The sequence below is a fragment of the Callithrix jacchus genome, chromosome 13 (genome assembly GCF_049354715.1).
Source record: "Callithrix jacchus isolate 240 chromosome 13, calJac240_pri, whole genome shotgun sequence".
Taxonomy (NCBI): domain Eukaryota; kingdom Metazoa; phylum Chordata; class Mammalia; order Primates; family Cebidae; genus Callithrix; species Callithrix jacchus.
The window spans coordinates 94308707-94328196 of NC_133514.1; the positions used below are offsets into that span (position 1 = coordinate 94308707).

General features: G+C 40.0%; 1 protein-coding gene across 3 annotated transcripts in view; it reads left to right on the plus strand.

The window, feature by feature from the left end:
• The window catches only part of SMAD4 (SMAD family member 4), a 57309-nt gene extending 50158 nt beyond the window's left edge, over nt 1–7151 (plus strand). For 2 of the 3 annotated variants that reach the window (XM_008979832.5, XM_008979833.5), the window contains one exon: nt 194–7151. In XM_008979832.5, the coding sequence (XP_008978080.1) occupies nt 194–405 (212 nt within the window). In that variant the 3' untranslated portion in view covers nt 406–7151. The remainder of the gene's footprint in view (nt 1–193) is intronic. The other variant, XR_013525906.1, reaches the window with a different exon arrangement.
• Nucleotides 7152–19490: the final 12339 nt, after the last annotated feature.

Below are 19490 nucleotides of genomic sequence, written 5' to 3' on the forward strand. Positions count from 1 at the left end.
AGTTCCTTAACCAAAAGTTTTCAGCTTCTTGATAAAGTTTAGATCTACAGTTACTTCTTGGCACTTTAGCAGAGAAGTTATATGCTGAGGAGAATGAAATACTGAAAGCTGGTCTCTTTATTAATTTAGAATGTAGGGAGGATGGGAAGAGATCACCCTGTCCCTCTGATGTCTTCCAAATCTTTTCTGTTAGGTCTGTCAGCTGCTGCCGGAATCGGTGTTGATGACCTTCGTCGTTTATGCATACTCAGGATGAGTTTTGTGAAAGGCTGGGGACCGGATTACCCAAGACAGAGCATCAAAGAAACGCCTTGCTGGATTGAGATTCACTTACACCGTGCCCTCCAGCTCCTAGATGAAGTACTTCACACCATGCCGATTGCAGACCCACAACCTTTAGACTGAGGTCTTGGGGCCCTTAACCTTATCAGGATGGTGGACTATAAAATACAATCCTGTTTATAATCTGAAGATATATTTCACTTTTGTTCTGCTTTATCTTTTCATAAAGGGTTGAAAATATGTTTGCTGCCTTGCTCCTAACAGACAGAAACTGGATTAAAACATTTTTTTTTTCCTATTTAGAACTTTTCAGGCATGGCTCAGAGCTTGAGGATTAAGAGAAACACATTCTTATTAATTCTTCACCCATTATGTATGAAGAAATCATTCCAGTGCTAGAAAATTTAGCCCTTTAAAATGTCTTAGAGCCTTTTATCTGCAGAACATCAATATGTATATCATTCTACAAAATAAATCCAGTATTGCTGATTTTAAAGGCAGAGAAGTTCTCAAAGTTAATTCACCTGTGTTATTTTGTGTACAAGTTGTTATTGTTGAACATACTTACTTCAAAAATAATGTGCCATGTGGGTGAGTTAATTTTACCAAGAGTAACTTTACTGTTTTTAAAAAGTAAAATAATAATGTATTGTAACCTTTCATCCAAAATATTTTTTGCAAGTTTTATTAGTGAAGATGATTTCATTTCAGATTGTCTTGCAACTTCAGTTTTATTTTTGCCAAGGCAAAAAACACTAATCTGTATGTATATTGAGAATCCCTTAAAATTAGCAGACAAAAAAAGTCATTTAAAATTACATTTGTTATTCCTAATGGATGACTGTTTATCAAGAAGTATACATTTCCCCTCTTTTTTTTTTTTTTTTTTTTTTTTTGAGACGGAGTTTCGCGCTTGTTACCCAGGCTGGAGTGCAATGGCGCGATCTCGGCTCACCGCAACCTCCACCTCCTGGGTTCAGGCAATTCTCCTGCCTCAGCCTCCTGAGTAGCTGGGATTATAGGCACGCGCCACCATGCCCAGCTAATTTTTTGTATATTTTTTAGTAGAGACAGGGTTTCACCATGTTGACCAGGATGGTCTCAATCTCTTGACCTTGTGATCCACCCGCCTCGGCCTCCCAAAGTGCTGGGATTACAGGCTTGAGCCACCGCGCCCGGCCACGTTTCCCCTCTTAAACAGTAGATGTATTCTTCTGTATTTCTAGGCAAAAGATTGGTTGCTAAAAAGCCTTGAAGAGGAATTTCTTTTCCTTAATTCACAGGGAAAGGTTTTGTATTTTTTAAAACACTAAAAGCAGTGTCACTACCTAATGTCTCACTGTTCTGCAAAGGTGGCAGTGCTTAAACTAAATAATGAGTATTTTGGAAACTGCTAAATTCTATGTTAAGTACTGTGCAGAATAATGGAAACATTACAGTTCATAATAGGTAGTTTGGATATTTTTGTACTTGATTTGATGTGACTTTTTTTCGTATAATGTTTAAATCATGTATGTTATGATATTGTTTAAAATTCAGTTTTTGTATCTTGGGGCAAGACTGCAAACTTTTTTATATCTTTTGGTTATTCTAAGCCCTTGCCATCAATGATCATATCAGTTGGCAGTGACTTTGTATAGAGAATTTAAGTAGAAAAGTTGCAGATGTATTGACTGTACCACAGACACAATATGTATGCTTTTTACCTAGCTGGTAGCATAAATAAAACCGAATCTCAACATACAAAGTTGAATTCTAGGTTTGATTTTTAAGATTTTTTGTCTTTTGCACTTTTGAGTCCAATCTCAGTGGTGAGGTACCTTCTACTAAATGACAGGCAACAGCCAGTTCTCTTGGGCAGCTTTGTTTTTTCCCTCACACTCTACCAGGACTTCCCCAAGGACATTGTGTATCATGTGTGGAGTTGGTTATTTTTTTGAATTTTTATTTTACTGTAGCAGAAATAAGCCTGATTGTCTACAAGATGATAAATAGATTCTCTACAGAGTAGTGTGAAATAAAATCAAGGATTATCTTTCAGATGCTTTTACTTTTGCTTGGAGGACTTTTAGCTATTTACCACTTGTGTGGTAGTCCTCCTGATATCACCTGGAATGAACACACCATTTACCACCTTGCTAAGAAGGTCTTTTAAATAGACCATCCTGGAAAAACACTGAGTTTGCTTATTTCTGTGATTTAAACATAGATGTTGATCCAAGCTACATGCCTTTTGTTTTTAAATAAGTTATCTACCAACTCATTTGTATTCTTGAGTACTTACAAATTCTTTCAGTAAAGGCCTAATTTTCTTCTGTAGAAGTGTAATGATTTAAGTTTTATTGGCAGTTTTTTAAAAAGACATCTTCTCTAGAAATTGCTAACTTTAGATCCATTTTACTGTGAATGAGGAATAGGAGTGAGTTTTAGAATAACAGATTTTTAAAAATCCAGATGATTTGATTAAAACTTTAATCATACATTGATATAATTCATTGCTTCCTTTTTTTTTTTGACAGAGTCTCTCTGTGTTGCCCAACTGGGAGTGCAGTAGCGCAATCTCAGCTCACTGCAACCTCTGCCTCCCAGGTTCAACTGATTCTCCTGCCTCAGCCTCCCAGGTAGCTGAGATTACAGGTGCCCGCCACCACGCCTGGCTAATTTTTATATTTTTAGTAGAGATGGGGTTTTGCCATTTGGCCAGGCTGGTCTCGAACTCCTGACCTCAAGTGATCCATCTGCCTCGGCCTCCCAAAGTGCTGGGATTACAGGCTTGAGCCACCGTGCCTGGCCTCATTGCTTCCTTTTCTACTTTAAGGAGTTTTCATGTTTAATCATCTAGGGAAAGTATGTGGAAAATATTTGTTAAGAAGTATCTCTTTGGAGCCAAGCCACCTGTCTTGGTTTCTTTCTACTAAGAGCCATAAAGTATAGAAATACTTCTAGTTGTTAAGTGCTTATATTTGTACCTAGATTTAGTCATGCTTTTGAGAAAACATCTAGTATGTTATGATCAGCTATTCTGGAGAGCTTGGTTGTTAATATATATTTCTATTTCTTAGCAGTAGTCATCTTTGATGAATAAGACTAAAGATTCTCACAGGTTTAAAATTTTTGTCTACTTTTAGGGTAATTTATGAGGATATGGTTCTGGGTGGGTTTTCTCTAGCTAATTCATATCTTAAAGACTCAAAATAATTAATTTCAGTGCAAGCTGAATGAGAGATGAGCCATGTACACCCAGCGTGAGACCTCATTCCATGTTTGTCCAGTGCCTTTCAGTGCATTATCAAAGGGAATCCTTCATGGTGTTGCCTTTCTTTTCCAGGGAGTAGATCCTTTTGTGGGATATAGTCTATCTCATTTTTAATAGTTTACTGCCCCTGGCATACAAAGATAATGACAATAAATCACTGCCATGTAACCTTGCTTTTACAGAGACATGGCTCATTTGTATTGCTGTAACCACTAAATAGGTTGCCTGTTCCCATTCCTTCTGTTAACAGTGCAGGTTTACAGGTTGCATCGTCTGGCTTAATGAGAGCCATGCTGGAGACATCCAAGTAAAGTGAACACATATTAGCTGTGCTACATTTCAGACTTAAAATCCATTTTTATGGGGCAGGGTGCAGTATGTAAAGGGGATGTTTGTAATACAAGTTTTGAAGGCAAAATAAAATGTCCTGTTTCTCAGATGATACATATCTTCTTATTTTCAAAGTTTATTACTAATTGTAGGAAGGTGAGTTGTGGTCATCTGGGGAAGGAAAGTTTTACATTTTACCATAATGCTCCTTAAGTGTCTATGGAGGTTAAAGTATAAAATGGTAAAGAAATGTTTCTATGCCAGGTTTGATGGTAATTGGTTAATACTCACTATTTTATGCAGAGTCACATTAGTTTACACCCTTTCTGAGAACCTTTTGGGAGAAGCAGTTTTATTGTCTGAGTGGGACAGAGTTCTTTTTGTTGATAATTTCTATAGTTTGCTCCCTTCATTATTGCCAATTTTATTGGCATTTTATTTAATGATAGCAGATTAGGAAAATGATACATTTAGGTTACTGAGGTAAATGAGTATATGAAAGCAATTACCTATAAAGCCAATTAACAACTTTTTTTTAGGTGGGGTGCACTCAGCTTGAAGAAATGTGTTTTTTGTTGTTGTTTTTCTGTAAAGGCAGAATCCATCTTGTAGCAGACAGCTATCTAAATAATCTCCTAATCCTCTTTTGCAAAGACTATAGAGAATAGGCTATGAGAATCTTGTGCAACCCTTTCTATTTTTTTTCCCCTGATAACTAAGTAATTTCTCTGAATATACCAAGAAGTATGTAAAAAAAGGTCCATGGCCTTATTCATCCCAAAAGCATCCTAGGCCCAGCCTCATCTCTAGCAGTTGTCGCAGTGCTGCTAAGTTGTTTATCTTGTTTATCTGGTATCACTGTGGAATGAAATTTTCCACATAATTCAAAATTGCCTTATTTAAGCAGTAAAATGTTTTAATTTTTAGCCTCTTTTTCCTGTGGAGTTATTTAATACTTATATCAGAGGGTATACTAGATGTAACATTTCTTTTTGTGCTTAGCTATCTTTGTGGACTGTGTTGTCTTTACTATAAATGGTCTCAGACAACTATGGTTTTGAATTTTCAGTTTTTTTTTAACCCGCTTCTTCTCTCTTGGTTTTTTTCTCTCTCTGATAGCTACCATTCATATGTGGGTATTAGTGTATCTCCTTTTAGCATTTTCCTCTTCTCTTTCTGATTCTTCATTTCTGACTGCTTAGGCAAGGAAGCCAGATAACCAAACTTACTAGAACTTTCTTTAAAACACAAGTACAAATTCTGGGACCGGACCCAAGATACTTTGCTGTGAAGAGTTGAAAAGGACCTCACTGCATTGGCATTTGATGTCAGTTTGACTGCTTAGAGTGCTTTCTGATTCTTGCTGAGTTTCAGGTAGTTGAAAGAGAGAAGTGAGTCATATTCATATTTTCCCCCTTAGAATATTTTCAAGGTTTTATTGCTTCCACTTGAATGCTACAAAAACTGGGGTTATAAGGGTTACTAAATTAGCATTTAGTAAATTACTAAAATACCATTGCCTAGAGGACACCAGCAAACAACACACAACAAAACAAACCTTGGGAAATGGAGGCCATTTGTTTTGTTTTGGTGTCTCCTTTTAAGCCCTGCCTTCTGGCCTTAGTCCTGTACAGGTATTTTTGACTTGTAGGTGCCTTTATGAGAATTGAGGGTCTGATATCCTGCCCCAAGGAGTAGCTAAAATAATTGCTGGTGTTTTCAGGGATTTTAACATCAGACTTGAGTGAATAAATGAATGAATGAAGCTTTGTTTTCCTTTTTTTTTAAATGTAGTATGGACTAAGGAAAACCTTTGGTGAAGACAATCGTTTCTCTCTGTTTCTGTGGATACTTTTCACACCGTTTATTTAAATGCTTTCTCAATAGGTCCAGAGCCAGTGTTCTTGTTCAACCTGAAAGTAGTGACTCTGGGTTGGGCCAGACAGTTGCTCTCTCTAGTTGCCCTCTGCCATGAATTTGATGTGTGATCTTGGGCAAGTCATTTATCTTCTCTGGGCCTTAGTTGCCTCATCTGTAAAATGAGGGAGTTGGAGTAGATTAATTATTCCAGCTCTGAAATTCTAAGTGACCTTGGCTACCTCGCAGCAGTTTTGGATTTCTTCCTTATCTTTGCTCTGCTGTTTGAGGGGGCTTTTTACTTATTTCCATGTTATTCAAAGGAGTCTAGGCTTGGTATTTTATTACTCTTCTTTTATGGACAAAAAGTTACATAGTATGTCCTTAAGGCTTAATTTTAACCAAAGGCCTAGCACCACCTTAGGGGCTGCAATAAACACTTTACACACACACACACACACCCCTGAGAGGGAAAAGCCTTCATTTTTCTGTTATCTCTGGTCAGAGTTTCTTAAGACTTTCTTTGAGTCATGACATTCTGGCTTTTGAGTTTGTATGTGTGTGACCCCACCCTCTTAAGTGGTGTGCTGGTAATTTTTTTTTTTTTTTTTAGTGAAAATGGATTGAAAACCTATTGTTAATGCCTAGTGATATTATGCTCAAAACAAGGAAATTCCCCTGAACTGCATCAATAAACTGGTTTATATGACTCAAGAAACAATACCAGTAGATGATTATTTACTTTATTCTTGGCTCTTTTTAGGTCCATTTTAATTAAGTGACTTTTGGCTGGATCATTCCGAGCTCTTTTCTAGCCTACCCTTGGATGAGTATAATTAATGAACTCAATAGTGTCAAGGACCTGAGGGCCTTCCTTGGGGCTGGGTTGAGGGTGGGGGGTTGGGGAGTCCTGGTAGAGGCCAGCTTTTTGGTAGCTGGAGAAGAAGGGATGAAACCAGCTGCTCTTGCAAAGGCTGCTTGTCATTGATAGAAGGACTCATGGGCTTTGGATTGATTAAGACTAAACATGGAGTTGGCAGACTTTCTTCAAGTATTGGGTTCTGTTCAATGTATTGGACATGTGACTTAAGGGACAAGTGTGAATGCTTATAGACAATGAAAACCTGGTGGGCTGCAGAGCCCAGTTAGAAGAAGTGAATGGGGGGTTGGGGACAGATTTGGTGGTGGTAGTCCCCAACTGTTTCTTCCCCTAAATTCAGAGGAATGCAGCTATGCCAGAAACCAGAGAAGAGCCATTCTTAGCTTCTGCTTTAGGGACAACTGGTCAGTTGAAAGTCCCAGGAGTTCCTTTGTGGCTTTCTGTATACTTTTGCTTGGTTAAAGTCTGTGGCTAAAAAATAGTTGAACCTTTCTTGAGAACTCTGTAACAAAGTATGTTTTTGATTAAAAGAGAAAGCCAACTAAATCATTATGTGCTCATTCTTTTTCTTAAGCTTGTGGATGTCTTGGATCTGGAAAGAGATTCTAATCACTTAGAAAATTTTCAAGCTTTAGGTCAACATTTTCCTTTATTGCTTTTTGGCCACTGAAATGGGAAATGTGACATTTAAAATATGACGCTGAACGGTCCCTGTTCTTTTCTCATCTAAAAGGAGAAGGTGGAGTGATCAGAGAGATGGGTTCTAGGGGATTATAAAAACCAGGTTGCTTAAAGGAGAGGGACAAATTAGAAAGTGGAGACCCTTTCATTGCTCATCTAAGGGATAAGAAAAGCTATTTCTCTCCCATCTGCCTTCTCTATGAAATGGGGGTCAACGGGAGGGGAGTGGTGGTCATGTAAGGTGCTTCTATGGCCATGGCTTGTAAATAGCATGACCACATCAACATTTTCTTTCTAAGTTTGCTGACATGAGTTTTAGAGAGTTTATCAGAGTGAAAGATTTCTTCTCACCTGTTTGCTAACCTGAAATTTATAATATTTTAGGCTAGAACTTGAAGAGGATAGTAGATAAGCATTCAGTTGAGAAAAAGGAAAAACATACCTTTGTGGAACGCTTCAGGAGAAAGGGCAGTTGTGTGTCCCTGTCTGCCTTCTGCTCTTGACCCTTAATTCTTTGTGCTTAATTCTATCTCCTCCTGCATCACAACTCTTCCATAAATGGCAATCTCAAAACTTAGGACATCTCCATCATTTCTTCAAACCTTTCCCACCCTTGTTATCTCACTGATAAATTGTAATGCCCTTTCTCCTCAGCCCTTTGCGTTCTAAAAGAATAATGTCTGGCCCTACTTTTGGAGTAGCATCCACATCTATACTTTGATAGTTTTGTTGGGCTACCACTAGGTCTCAAACAGATGCATAGGAAGGATTCAGGGAGAGCAGAGAATCCATTGCCAGCAGACCTACCTTAATTGAATGGCAGTAAAGGAAGTTCCCTAGGCAGAAAGGAAATAATGATAGAAGGAAAGTGGGACCATTAGGAAGGAGAAATCAAAACAAAAGCCCAAAAAACAATGATAAGCAAAAATGTGGGTAAGTAGGATTTCCTTCTCATCTTGAGTTTTCTGAATTACATTTGATAGTTGAAACAAAAATTACAACACTGCCTGAGGTGGTTCAAAATGTATATAGAGGAAATATTTAAAATAATTATAAACAGGGAAGAGTAAAGGAACCTATAGGAATATCGATTTTCTACAATTCATTCAAACTCGTAAAATGACAATAGTAGACTGTGATCTTATGAATATATAATGAAATTTCTAGTCCAAGTACTGAAAAAAGTATACAAAGATATATACACAAAATCATTACAGATAAAATGAAATTTTCAAAAATGTTGAGAATTCTCAAAAACTCAGGATAAGGCATGAAAAAGAACACAGAAAACAGAACAAAGGTAAAAGGAAAGTGGGAGACTCACCTGCTAACATATCAATAATTATATTAAACAATCTATGCTAATTAAAAGAAATGCTGGCAGAATGGATCAAGAAATGTGACCCAACTGTATACTGTCTACAAGAAACTCACTTCACTTAATAATAAAGGCAAGCTGAAAGAAGTATAGAAAGATACATATCAGATAAACATTAAAAGAAAACTGTAATGGGCTATACTAATATCAAAATAGATTTCAGAGCAAAGAAAATACCAAAGAGGGACATATAATGATGAAAGGGTCAGTCCATGAGGAAGAATATAAGAATCCTAAATGTGTATGCGCCAAACAACAGAGCAGCAAAATATGTGAAGAAAAAAAAATAGATAAATCTACAACTGTATTTGAGTACTACAGTACTTCTCTTTCAGCAATCAATAGAATTAAACATAAAATCAAGACTATGGAAGAACTTAATACTATCGGCCAGTAAAATCTAATTTATAGTATAAGCCATCCAACATTCGGCAACATTCATATACCTTTCAAATGCGAACATGACATAAATGAAGATAAGTCATATCACGGGCCGTAAAACAAAACTCACAAAGTGTAAAAGAAGTGTATAATCAAACTAGGAATCATCAACAGAAAACAGGAAAATCTCCAAAGAGTATACTTAAAAGTAATCTATGGGTCAAAGAAGAATTTCCAAGGGAAATTGACCAAATCATGAACTGAATGAAAATAAAAATAAAACACCAATGTTTGTGGAATATGGCTAAAGCAGTGCCGAAAGAGATCTTTGCAGCACTAAATGCAAACCTTAGGAAAGAAAGGGGGATGTCTCAATACTCTAAGCTCCCACTTCAAGCACCTAGAAAAAGGGGGGCAAAATAAAAAGAAAGCAGGCCAAAAGACAGAAATTAAGATAGGAGCAGAAATGAATAAAATTGAAGCAAAAACGGTAGAAAAAAAACCAATGAAATAGCTGGTTAATCAATAAAATTGAACCAAAAACAGTAGAGAAAACCAATGAAATAGCTGGTTATTTGGAAAGATTAAAATTGGAAAAACCTTTAGTAAGACCCACAAAGAAGAAGACAAATCCAATATGAGGAATGGAACAGAAGATCACCAGACTCTGCAGACATCAAAAGGGTAACAAGAATGATACAAACAACTCTACACACATGAATTGACAAACTAGTTGAAACAGACCTATTTCGTGAAAACCTACCATAACTCATCCAATATGAAATAGATCATTTGAGTATGTCTGTAGTTATTAAAGAGATTAGTTTCATAATTTTAAAATCTCAAAAAACAAATATCAGGCTTAGTTTTACTGGAGAATTCTTAACACTGATTCTGTAGTCTTCCAGAAAACAGAAGAGAAGTAAACATTTCCCACATTGTTTTATGATACTAGCATTACTGTAATACAAAACTCAAGATCAATGTCCCTTGTGAATATTCACACAAAAATCCTTAACATTAGCAAATGGAATTCAGCAACCTATTAAAAAAAAAACTTGAGCAAGTCAGGATTATTCTAGGAATCCCAGACTTCTTCATGTTTGAAAATCAATCAGTCTAACCTACCGCACTGTCATACTAAAGGAGAAAAATGTTGTCATATCAATTGATGCAGGTAAAGCACGTGACAAAATCCAACAACTATTCCTGATAAAAACTCAGAAAAATAGGAATAGAGGAGACTTCCTCGACTTGAGAAACAGCATCTATCAAACACCTACACCTAATATTTTATGCTTAATGGTGAAAAACTGAATGCTTTCTGCCTAAGATTGAGAATAAATAAGTCAAGGATGTCTGATTTTACCACTCCTTTCAAAATAATGCTGAAAGTTCTAGCCAATGTAATAAGGCATGAAAAGGATATACAGACTGGAAAGGAAGAAACAATGGTTCCTATTTGCAGGTGATGTGATTATCAATGTAGAAAATCCCAAGGAATGTATTTTTACACAAGTAACTAATGAATGAGTCCAGCAAGGACACAAGATAGAAGCTCTACAGACAAAAATTTTATTAGCAATGAATGTGTGAACACAAATTAGAAATATAATACCAATTACAATCACTTAAAAAGGAAATAGGGGCCGGGCGCGGTGGCTCATGCCTGTAATCCCAGCACTTTGGGAGGCTGAGGCGGGTTGATCACGAGGTGAAGAGATGGAGACTGTCCTGGTCAACATGGTGAAACCCCGTCTCTACTAAAAATACAAAAAATGAGCTGGGCATGGTGGCGCGTGCCTGTAATCCCAGCTACTCAGGAGGCTGAGGCAAGAGAATTGCCTGAACCCAGGAGGCGGAGGTTGCGGTGAGCTGAGATCGCGCCATTGCCCTCCAGCCTGGGTAACGAGCGAAACTCCGTCTCAAAAAAAAAAAAAAAAAAAAAAAAAAGAAAAGAAATAGGTGTAAGTCTAACAAAACATGTATAGGACTTACATGCTGAGAACTACACAATGCTGATAAAGATCTAAATAAGTGGAAAAACATACCATGTCTATGGATTGAAACACTCAACATGGTAAAGATGTCGATTTTAATTTTATTAACATTGACAGGCTTAATGCAATTTCCACCAAAATCTCAACAAGATATTTTTGTATACAAACAAGATTATTCTAAATTTTATGTGTAAAAAGAACCTCAAATAGTTACAACAATGTTGAAGAATAAAGTGGGAAGAATCAGTTTACCTGGTTTTAAGATATTTTAGCTACAGTAGTCAAGACTGTGTGTTATTGATAGAGGGATAGACACACAGACCAATGAAACAAAAGAGAACCCAGAAACTGATCCACATAAATACACACAACTGATTTTTGACAAAGATGCAAAAGCAGTTCAATGGAGGAAAGTTAGTTTTTTCTCCAAATGATGATGGAGAAACTGGACACACATAAAAATGAATGTTGACCCGAGTCTTACACCTTGTACAAAGATGAACTAAAAATGGACTACATACTTAAAATATAAAACTATAAAACCAAAATCTTTGGGATCTAGAAATAAGCAAGAAGTTCTTAGACTTGGCACCAAAAGCTCAATTCAGCAATGGGAAAATTGATCAATTTTATTTCATCAAAATGGAACACTTGTTCTGTGAATGACCCTATGAAGAGGATAAAAAGACAAGTTTTGGACTGGGAGAAAACATTTGCAAACCACATATTCAATTAAGGCCTCATGTCTAGTATATATAAAGAATTCTCAAAACTCAATAAAATCCAATTAGAAAATGGGCAAAAGGGGCTGAGGGGAGGAAAAAAAAAAAGAAAATGGGCAAAAGATAAAAAGAGACAGTTCACTAAAAAGGATATACAAACGACAAGCACATAAAAAGATGTTCAAAGTCACCAGCTATTAGAAAAATGCAAATTAAAACCACAGTGACATCATAGCACATAAAAAGGCTAAAATAAAATATAGTGGCAGCACCAACTGCTAGTGTGGATGCGGAGAAAATGGACCACATACACTGCTATTGCTAGTGGGCATGTAAAGTGGTACATTCACTCTGGAAAAGACTTTGGCAGTTCCTTTTACAAAAAACTAAACATGTACTTACCATATAACCCACCAATTGAAATCCTGGGCATTTATCCCAGAGAAATAGGAAAAGTACCTGAATGTTTATAGCAGCTTTATTTATAACAACTAAAAACTAGAAACAGCACAGATGTCCTTCACAGATAAATGGTTGAATAAACTGTAATACATGCATGGAATACTATTCAGCCATAAAAAAAGCACAAATTATTAATACATCCAGTAACCTTGATGAATCTTTAGAGAATTATGTTGAGTGAAAAACAGCCATTCCCAAAAGATTATAGATTATTCTGTTTACAAAATGTTATTGAAATGACAAAATTACAAAAATGGAGAACGGATTAGTAGTTACCAAGGAGGGGCATGGGATGGGAGGTACGTGGGTGTGAATCTAAAAAGGTAACAGATTCTGCTAGGGATGGAAATGTTGTCTATCTTGACTCTATTAATGTGGATATCCTGGTGTGATATTGTACTGTCATTTACCAAGATCTGACTGTGGGGGAAAACTGGGTTAAGGGTATATGGGATTTCTCTGTGTCATGTCTTAGAACTGCATGTGAATCTATATCTCAAAGTTTTAATTTTAAAAAGTCATTACTATGAGACTTATGATGAAAGACAACAGTTTCTTATCTCCCCATTTTCCACTCCCATTCCTGTTTCTTAGCTGTTTTTTCTGGGTTTACCCACATCTTTCTAAATAGCATACTCATATTGCCATATCTTTCTTCCTCTTTTATTTTTAAATGTAGACATCTACTGACTTCCTACTCTGGAAAATGATGAGTTAGCTCTCTCGTACCACCACTACCACCATTATTACCCGTTCACCGAAGAGAGTAAATCATAACTTTTGATTAATTCATTATCTACAGTTGGACCATTCTGTAATTTTTCTTATATAACTTTTTTCCCTTTTTTACCTTTTTCTGGAAGTTAATTGTCTCAATATATTCATTTGCTTGTTTTTCTGTGTAGCTCTCATTTGAGCCCCCAACTTTGCAACAGAATAATAAAATTCCTTCATTATGGTGAGTCACATCAGACAAGCTTTCAGTTCCATTAATTAATTGACTTTTCTGGAGGTGGCCTCTGACTTAGCGCTCCAATCAGGACTAGCATTTCTCTAGGGCTGCCTCATAGTTGTCATCTGTGGACATCTCTTCACCATCAGTGATAGCATTCTTGAGGATTCCTTCTTTGGAACCAAAAAGGTGAAAGCAAAAGTTGGAGCATGCGACCTTAGTGAGTTGCCAGTGAAAACCTATGGGAATGGGCAAAGCTAAAAACATCCCTGAAACAGAAGTGCAACAGCAGGTGTGGTAAGTGTAGGGGATTTAAATTAGGGAAGGCAGCCAAGCCTCTCCACAGGTTCTACCTGATGGGCCCAGGAAGCAGGAGTTCAGCAGGGACAGAATCAGTCTCACTAGTCCTGGCGGCAGGGACAGGTGGTATCATCCGACTCAGGCTACAAGCAGGAGTCAATGACAGCCAGGAGGATCAGCCACGAGAGCTCCAGTGCTAACAGCGTGCTTTGCAAAATTCCTTAGAACCTTGCATACAACCCCTTTGGCTGTAATTACTGGAATTTAAAACAATACTGGTCCTGGTGTGGTGGCTCACACCTGTAATCCCAGCACTTTGGGAGGCCAAGGCGGGTGGATTGCTTGGGACCAGAAGTTTAAAACCAGCCTTGCCAACATTTTTCTCTACAAAAAAATTAGATGGGTGTGGTGGTGTGCTCCTGTAATCCAGCTACTTGAGAGGCTGAGGCAGGAGGAGCACTTGAACCCAGGAGGTGGAGGTTGCAGTGAGCCAATATCATACCACTGCACTCCAGCCTGGGCAACCCAGCGAGACTCCATCTCAAAAGAATACATACATACATACTGTGTATACTTGATACATGAAAATGAACATAATACATAAGATATGCAGTGTAATAATCAAATGAGCACCCACAAACCCACTCCCACCTTCAGAACTAGAATGTCTGTTCTTTTACAAATCTCTTGTGGGTTTGGGGACCTAGGGTTGCTGGGCCATTGGGAAAACCTTCACTTGAAGAAAACCTGCAGCGCTGCCATGGTCAACTCAACAGCAGCTGCCACAGTGCTGCTTCTGGCAGAAGTCGGGGGCAGTGCAGGTCACGGAAGCACAGGAAGAGGGCAGGGTGGGGGACACCTGTGACTGCTGTCATGCCCATGGTGTCCCTATAGGATAGAACTCTGAAGCAGCCTGCAGGGCTCTTCCGAGCCTCCTTTAACTCCTGTTTTGTATAGTGGGCTTGCTGTTAGGTAAACCACCTCTCTCTCCAACCCATGAGTTCTCAGAGAGCATGGAATGTCCTTTACACTTCATGTTAAAATAAAAACCTTTTTTTCCCTTTGAGACGGGGCTCACTCTGTTGCCCAAGCTGGAGTGCAGTGGCACAGTCACAGCTCACTGCAGCCTTGACTTCCCAGGTTCAAGTGATCCTACCTACTTCACCCTCCCAGGTAGCTGGGATTACAGGTTTGCACCTTGCCAGGCTAATATTTTGTGTTTTTTATGGGGACAAGTGTTTGCCATGTTACCCAGGCTATTTTTTTTTTTTTTTTTTTTTTGAGACAGACTCTGTCTCCAAAAACCCAGGCTGGAGCACAGCAGTGGTGCAACCTCTGCCTCCCGGGTTCAAGCAATTCTCCCTGCCTCAGCCTCCTGAGTAGCTGGGATTATAGGTGTGCACCACCACACCTGGCTAATTTGTTTGTTTTTTAGACAGGGTTTCACCATGTTGGCCAGGCTGGTCTCAAACTCCTAACCTCAAGTGATCCACCCTCCCCAGCTTCTCAGAGTGCTGGGATTATAGGCGTGAACCACTGCACCCAGTGGAGGGGGGGTCTTGAGCTCCTGAGCACAAGCAATCCTCCCTCCTCCTGCCTTGCCCTCCCAAAGTCTGGGATTATAGGCTAAAATTAAGAAACAAACAAACAGAAAACTTTACTTACTCACACAACTCTCCTGGCACCAAACCCCGTTGCTCAGGGTTTTTAGCCAGTTTTTTCATTACTTGGTTTTATAAAAGTAACTTGGTTCTCTGGATCTGTGTTGAGCAGTCCAGGGCTGTGGTGCTCATGCAATGCCAATGGGAGGGCTGCCATCATTCTCGGGACCAAAGACCCTTTCACAGTCCTCAGGTTCTCATTACCATTTCCCATTATGCTGCCATTTGAGATTTACAGATCTGTGGTCCAGATCTTGTTTGACTTCACTTCAGTTTTTCATTGAGACGCCCGTTCAAGGTAGTAGCATCCTGCACTGGGCGGGAGGGGCAGAGTGTGAACTGGATCAGAGGATGTAGTGGTTTCCAGACAGTGGACAGTGGATGTGGGGATGGCAGCAGTGCTGGTGCAGGGCTGGTGGCACTCGAATGTCCCAGGAGTTCGAGGAGCTTTATGCAAATGCAGATTTCCTGGTATCCCAACAGACTTACTAAATCAGACTCTCTGGGGCCTAATATGTATTTTTCAAAGTTCCCTGGGGGATTCTGTTTCACAGCCTGGTTACAGACCCTTGATCCAAGTGACCTATTTATAAGATTTGTTCAAACTCTGAATTTGCCTGACATCATCTTCATTTTATTTATCCAAAACTTGCCTCACTGCAAATAATAAACAGAATCTCAGGTACACTCCTATTTTAAGATTTAGTGAATGTGGTTGATTTTATTGTTGTTAAAAAAAATCCACTGCCCATCCATGGAGGGAACGATACGGGAGGGAGACAGGGAAGTCCCGGGTATAGAAGCACGGGGTCCTTGTGTCCATAGACCTGAGTGAGAACAGACACTCCTGTTTTTACACCCAAATGTTGCATTTTCCAAGACCACTCTGGCCCTCCATATCCCCCTTCCTGTGCTGATATAAACCCAAGAGCTTGGGCGGCACACATACAAGCGGCTGAATGTCAAGACCAGCAGACCAGCAAGTGTAGAACGACACAGCAGAGAAAGAGAATGATATAGGCACCTAATGATATATGTGCGAGATCTTCTCACGTTAGTCCATTTAGAGCTACCTTGTTTTAAAAGGCTGCATGAAAACTGTAGTATCCCCAGTATGATTCTACCACAACTGGTCTAATCACTGTTCTATTGATAGGTCTCTAACCTGTTTCTAAATAGTATCAAATGGTACAATAAATAGATTCACATGCCTCTGAGTGTGTTTCTCTAGGACAGATGTTGAGAAGTGGAGTTGTTGGATTGAAGGGTATGCCCATGTAAACTTTTAAATGGTCTCCCAGAAGCCCTTATCATTTTGTAGTCCCACCAAATGTATATTCAAATGTTCACATATTCCATCGCCCTTGTCCACATTGGATGTGATATATTTAGGAATCTGTGTTAATCACACTGGGTTAAGAGTGATGCTATAATGTTATTTTACTTTGCATTTTCTGGACTGGTATTATGGTAAGAAGATTTTAACATGCAGAGCAGATTAAAATACTCATCCCCACCAACTTATTGGCTCAGTGTTCCATGGGTCAGGAATACAGGCTTTCTTTAAAAAAAAATAGAGATGAGGTCTCACCATGTTGCCCAGACTGGAGTACAGTGGCCACTCACAGGTGCAGTCTCACTACTGATCAGCATGAGTTTTGACTTGTTCTGTTTCCAAGTTGGGCCAATTCACCCTCCTTGAGCAACCTGGTGGCCCCACTCCCAGGAGGTCACATTATTGATGCCAAACAGTCCAGACACCTGATGGGCATAGTGTACTACAGCCTAGAACTCCTGGGCTCAAGCGGTCCTCCTGCCTCAGCCTCCCAAGTAGTTGGGATGATGAGGGTGAACCTGCATGTCCAGGAGGAGGTCAGCATATAATAGCTGGGTCCTCTACTCAGCATCTCATAAGGCTGAATGAAACCAAGGTGCTGGCCAGGCGTGTCCTCATCTGGAGGCTTGATCCGCTTCCAAGCTTCCTCGGGCTGTTGACAGAATTCACTTCCTTATGGTTGGAGGACTGAGGTCCTTTTGTCTTGCTGACTGTTGGTTGGGGACTGTTCTCAAATCCTAGAGGCCACACTCTCAGGTGCTTCCCATGTGACTTCCTCCAGCTCAGTCACGGGACCCACCCACTGTCAAGTCCCTTATGCTTTGAAGCTCTCAGAGTTCCCCTTCTGTAACCCATAGAAGAAAACCATCTGCCTTCAAAGGGCTCACATGACTAGGTCAGGGCCACCCAGATCATCTCCCTATTTTAGGTCAACTTTACCATCTGAATCACAGGAGTAAAACCCATGATATTCACAGTCCCAGGGATTTTTCAAGGCACAGGCACTCAGGGCACAGGAACCTTTGGAGGCCACCTTAGAATTCTGCTCACCACACCACCAAAGAGGGCGCAAAAGAGAGACCATTCACATCAGACAGGAGCTTATATGTGGACACAGCTTATGCTAGGAACGGGTGTGTGCATGCGTGTGCGCACGCATGTGTGTGTGCATGTGTGTGCGTGTGCATGCATTTGTATGTGTGTGTGTAAAGGACCTCCAAAGAAGCCCAGGTAGAGTTTCCATGAGGAGCTCAAAGTCTGATGGATGATTAGCAGTTGAAAGAAGCTCAGGGCACATGACTCACGACTCCAGGAAGTGTTCTCTTTTTCAGTGAAACATCCCCAGCAGCCGCAGCGATTTCTTCTATGTGTGGTCTGCAGATGCTCTCCTTCACTGCTGAGTAGGAAGAAGTGTGAGGGACATAAATTTACTTCAGACCAAAGCAGCATGTGGTTGGTGCCTGCACTGAAGGTCAACCTTCTCAGGAGAAAGCTGGAGGATCAGGGAAGTCTTCCTGGAGGAGATGACCTTTGAACATTGAAGATTGGGGAGAATTCCTATAGGATGAACCGGATATGGAAAGGGAATTCCAGGAAAGACACAGCTAAGTGTGGAAGGCTGAGGAGCATTTCAGGAAGGGCGAGCAGCCCGTGTGTAGAGCTGAGAATGGAGGATCAGCACCAGGAAAGAGCTGGGGCTGGATTGGGATGAGGGGTAAGGACCAGGCAGAGTAGTGTGGACTTCAGTAAAAATGCAAGGTCAGCTTGACTTATCTTGACATTAGAATATTCTTGCCAATTCCCAGGAGGGAGAGGCTATATTCCAAGTTAATAGACCATTTTAACACCTAACACGAAAGAGAGAGGGAAACACAGGCACTTAAGCCTGGAGTAAACACAGTCATTACAGTGACCACAAAAGCATCACTGATGGACCAATAAAAAGCGAAAGGAGTCATGGGGGAAACCAGTACATTGCTGCAGCGTGTAAAGTAACCCAACCTCATAAGTGCTGCTGACCTTTCCTGTGACAAACCAAGCCTGGAGAGCATTCGTTGTAATTGACGGTGAGACCACAGACACATTGCCCTTCACTGCTGTTACAGGTTGAATTGTGTCCCCCTAAAAGAGATGTTGTTCTAACCCTTGGTGCCTGTGAATGTGACATTATTTGGGAACAGGGTCTTTGCAGAGGTAATCAAGTTAAGATGAGGTCATTAGTGTGGGCCTTAATTCAGTATGACTGGTGCCCTTAGAAAAACAAAAGACACAGATTGACACCAGGGAGAGCACCATGGGAAGATGGAGGCATGTAACTGCAAGCCAAGGAACGTCCAGGATTCTGGCCACTACCAGCAGCATGGGGAGAGGCCAGGAAGGACCTTCCCTCCCAGTGCCAGAGGGCACGTGGCCCTGCCAACACCGTGATTTTGGAATTTTGGTCTCCAGAACTGTTAGAAGATAAATTTCCATGGTTTAAGTCACCTGATTTGTGGTACTTTGTACAGCAACCCTGGAAAATGGGTATAGTAATCATTCATTTGTTCATCTTTTGTTTGTTTTTGCTCTGTCACCCAGGCTGGAGTGCAGTGGTGCCATCTCAGCTCACTGCAATCTCCACTTCCTAGGTTTAAGCGACTCGTGCCTCAGCCTCCCAAGTAGCTGGGAATACAGGTGTTTGCCACCATGCCCGGCTAATGTTTTGTATTTTCAGTGGAGATGGGGTTTCCCTGTGTTGACCAGGCTGGTTTTGAACTCCTGGTCCTGTGATCCACCCTTCTTGGCCTCCTAAAGTGCTAGGATTACAGGCGTGAGCCATCACACCTGGCATCATTCATTCTTCAAATGTGCAGCATATGCCCCCCATGATCCAGGCTTTGTGCAGGGGCTGCAGGTGGACTCTGCTGAGCAAAGTGGTAGCTGGCTTCAGGCCCTGGCAGGCTGCTTTCTTTAAGGAGAAGTTATTATTACTGGGCCAGGCCGTGTTGTAATGTTCTTAAGGGAACCTGCTGG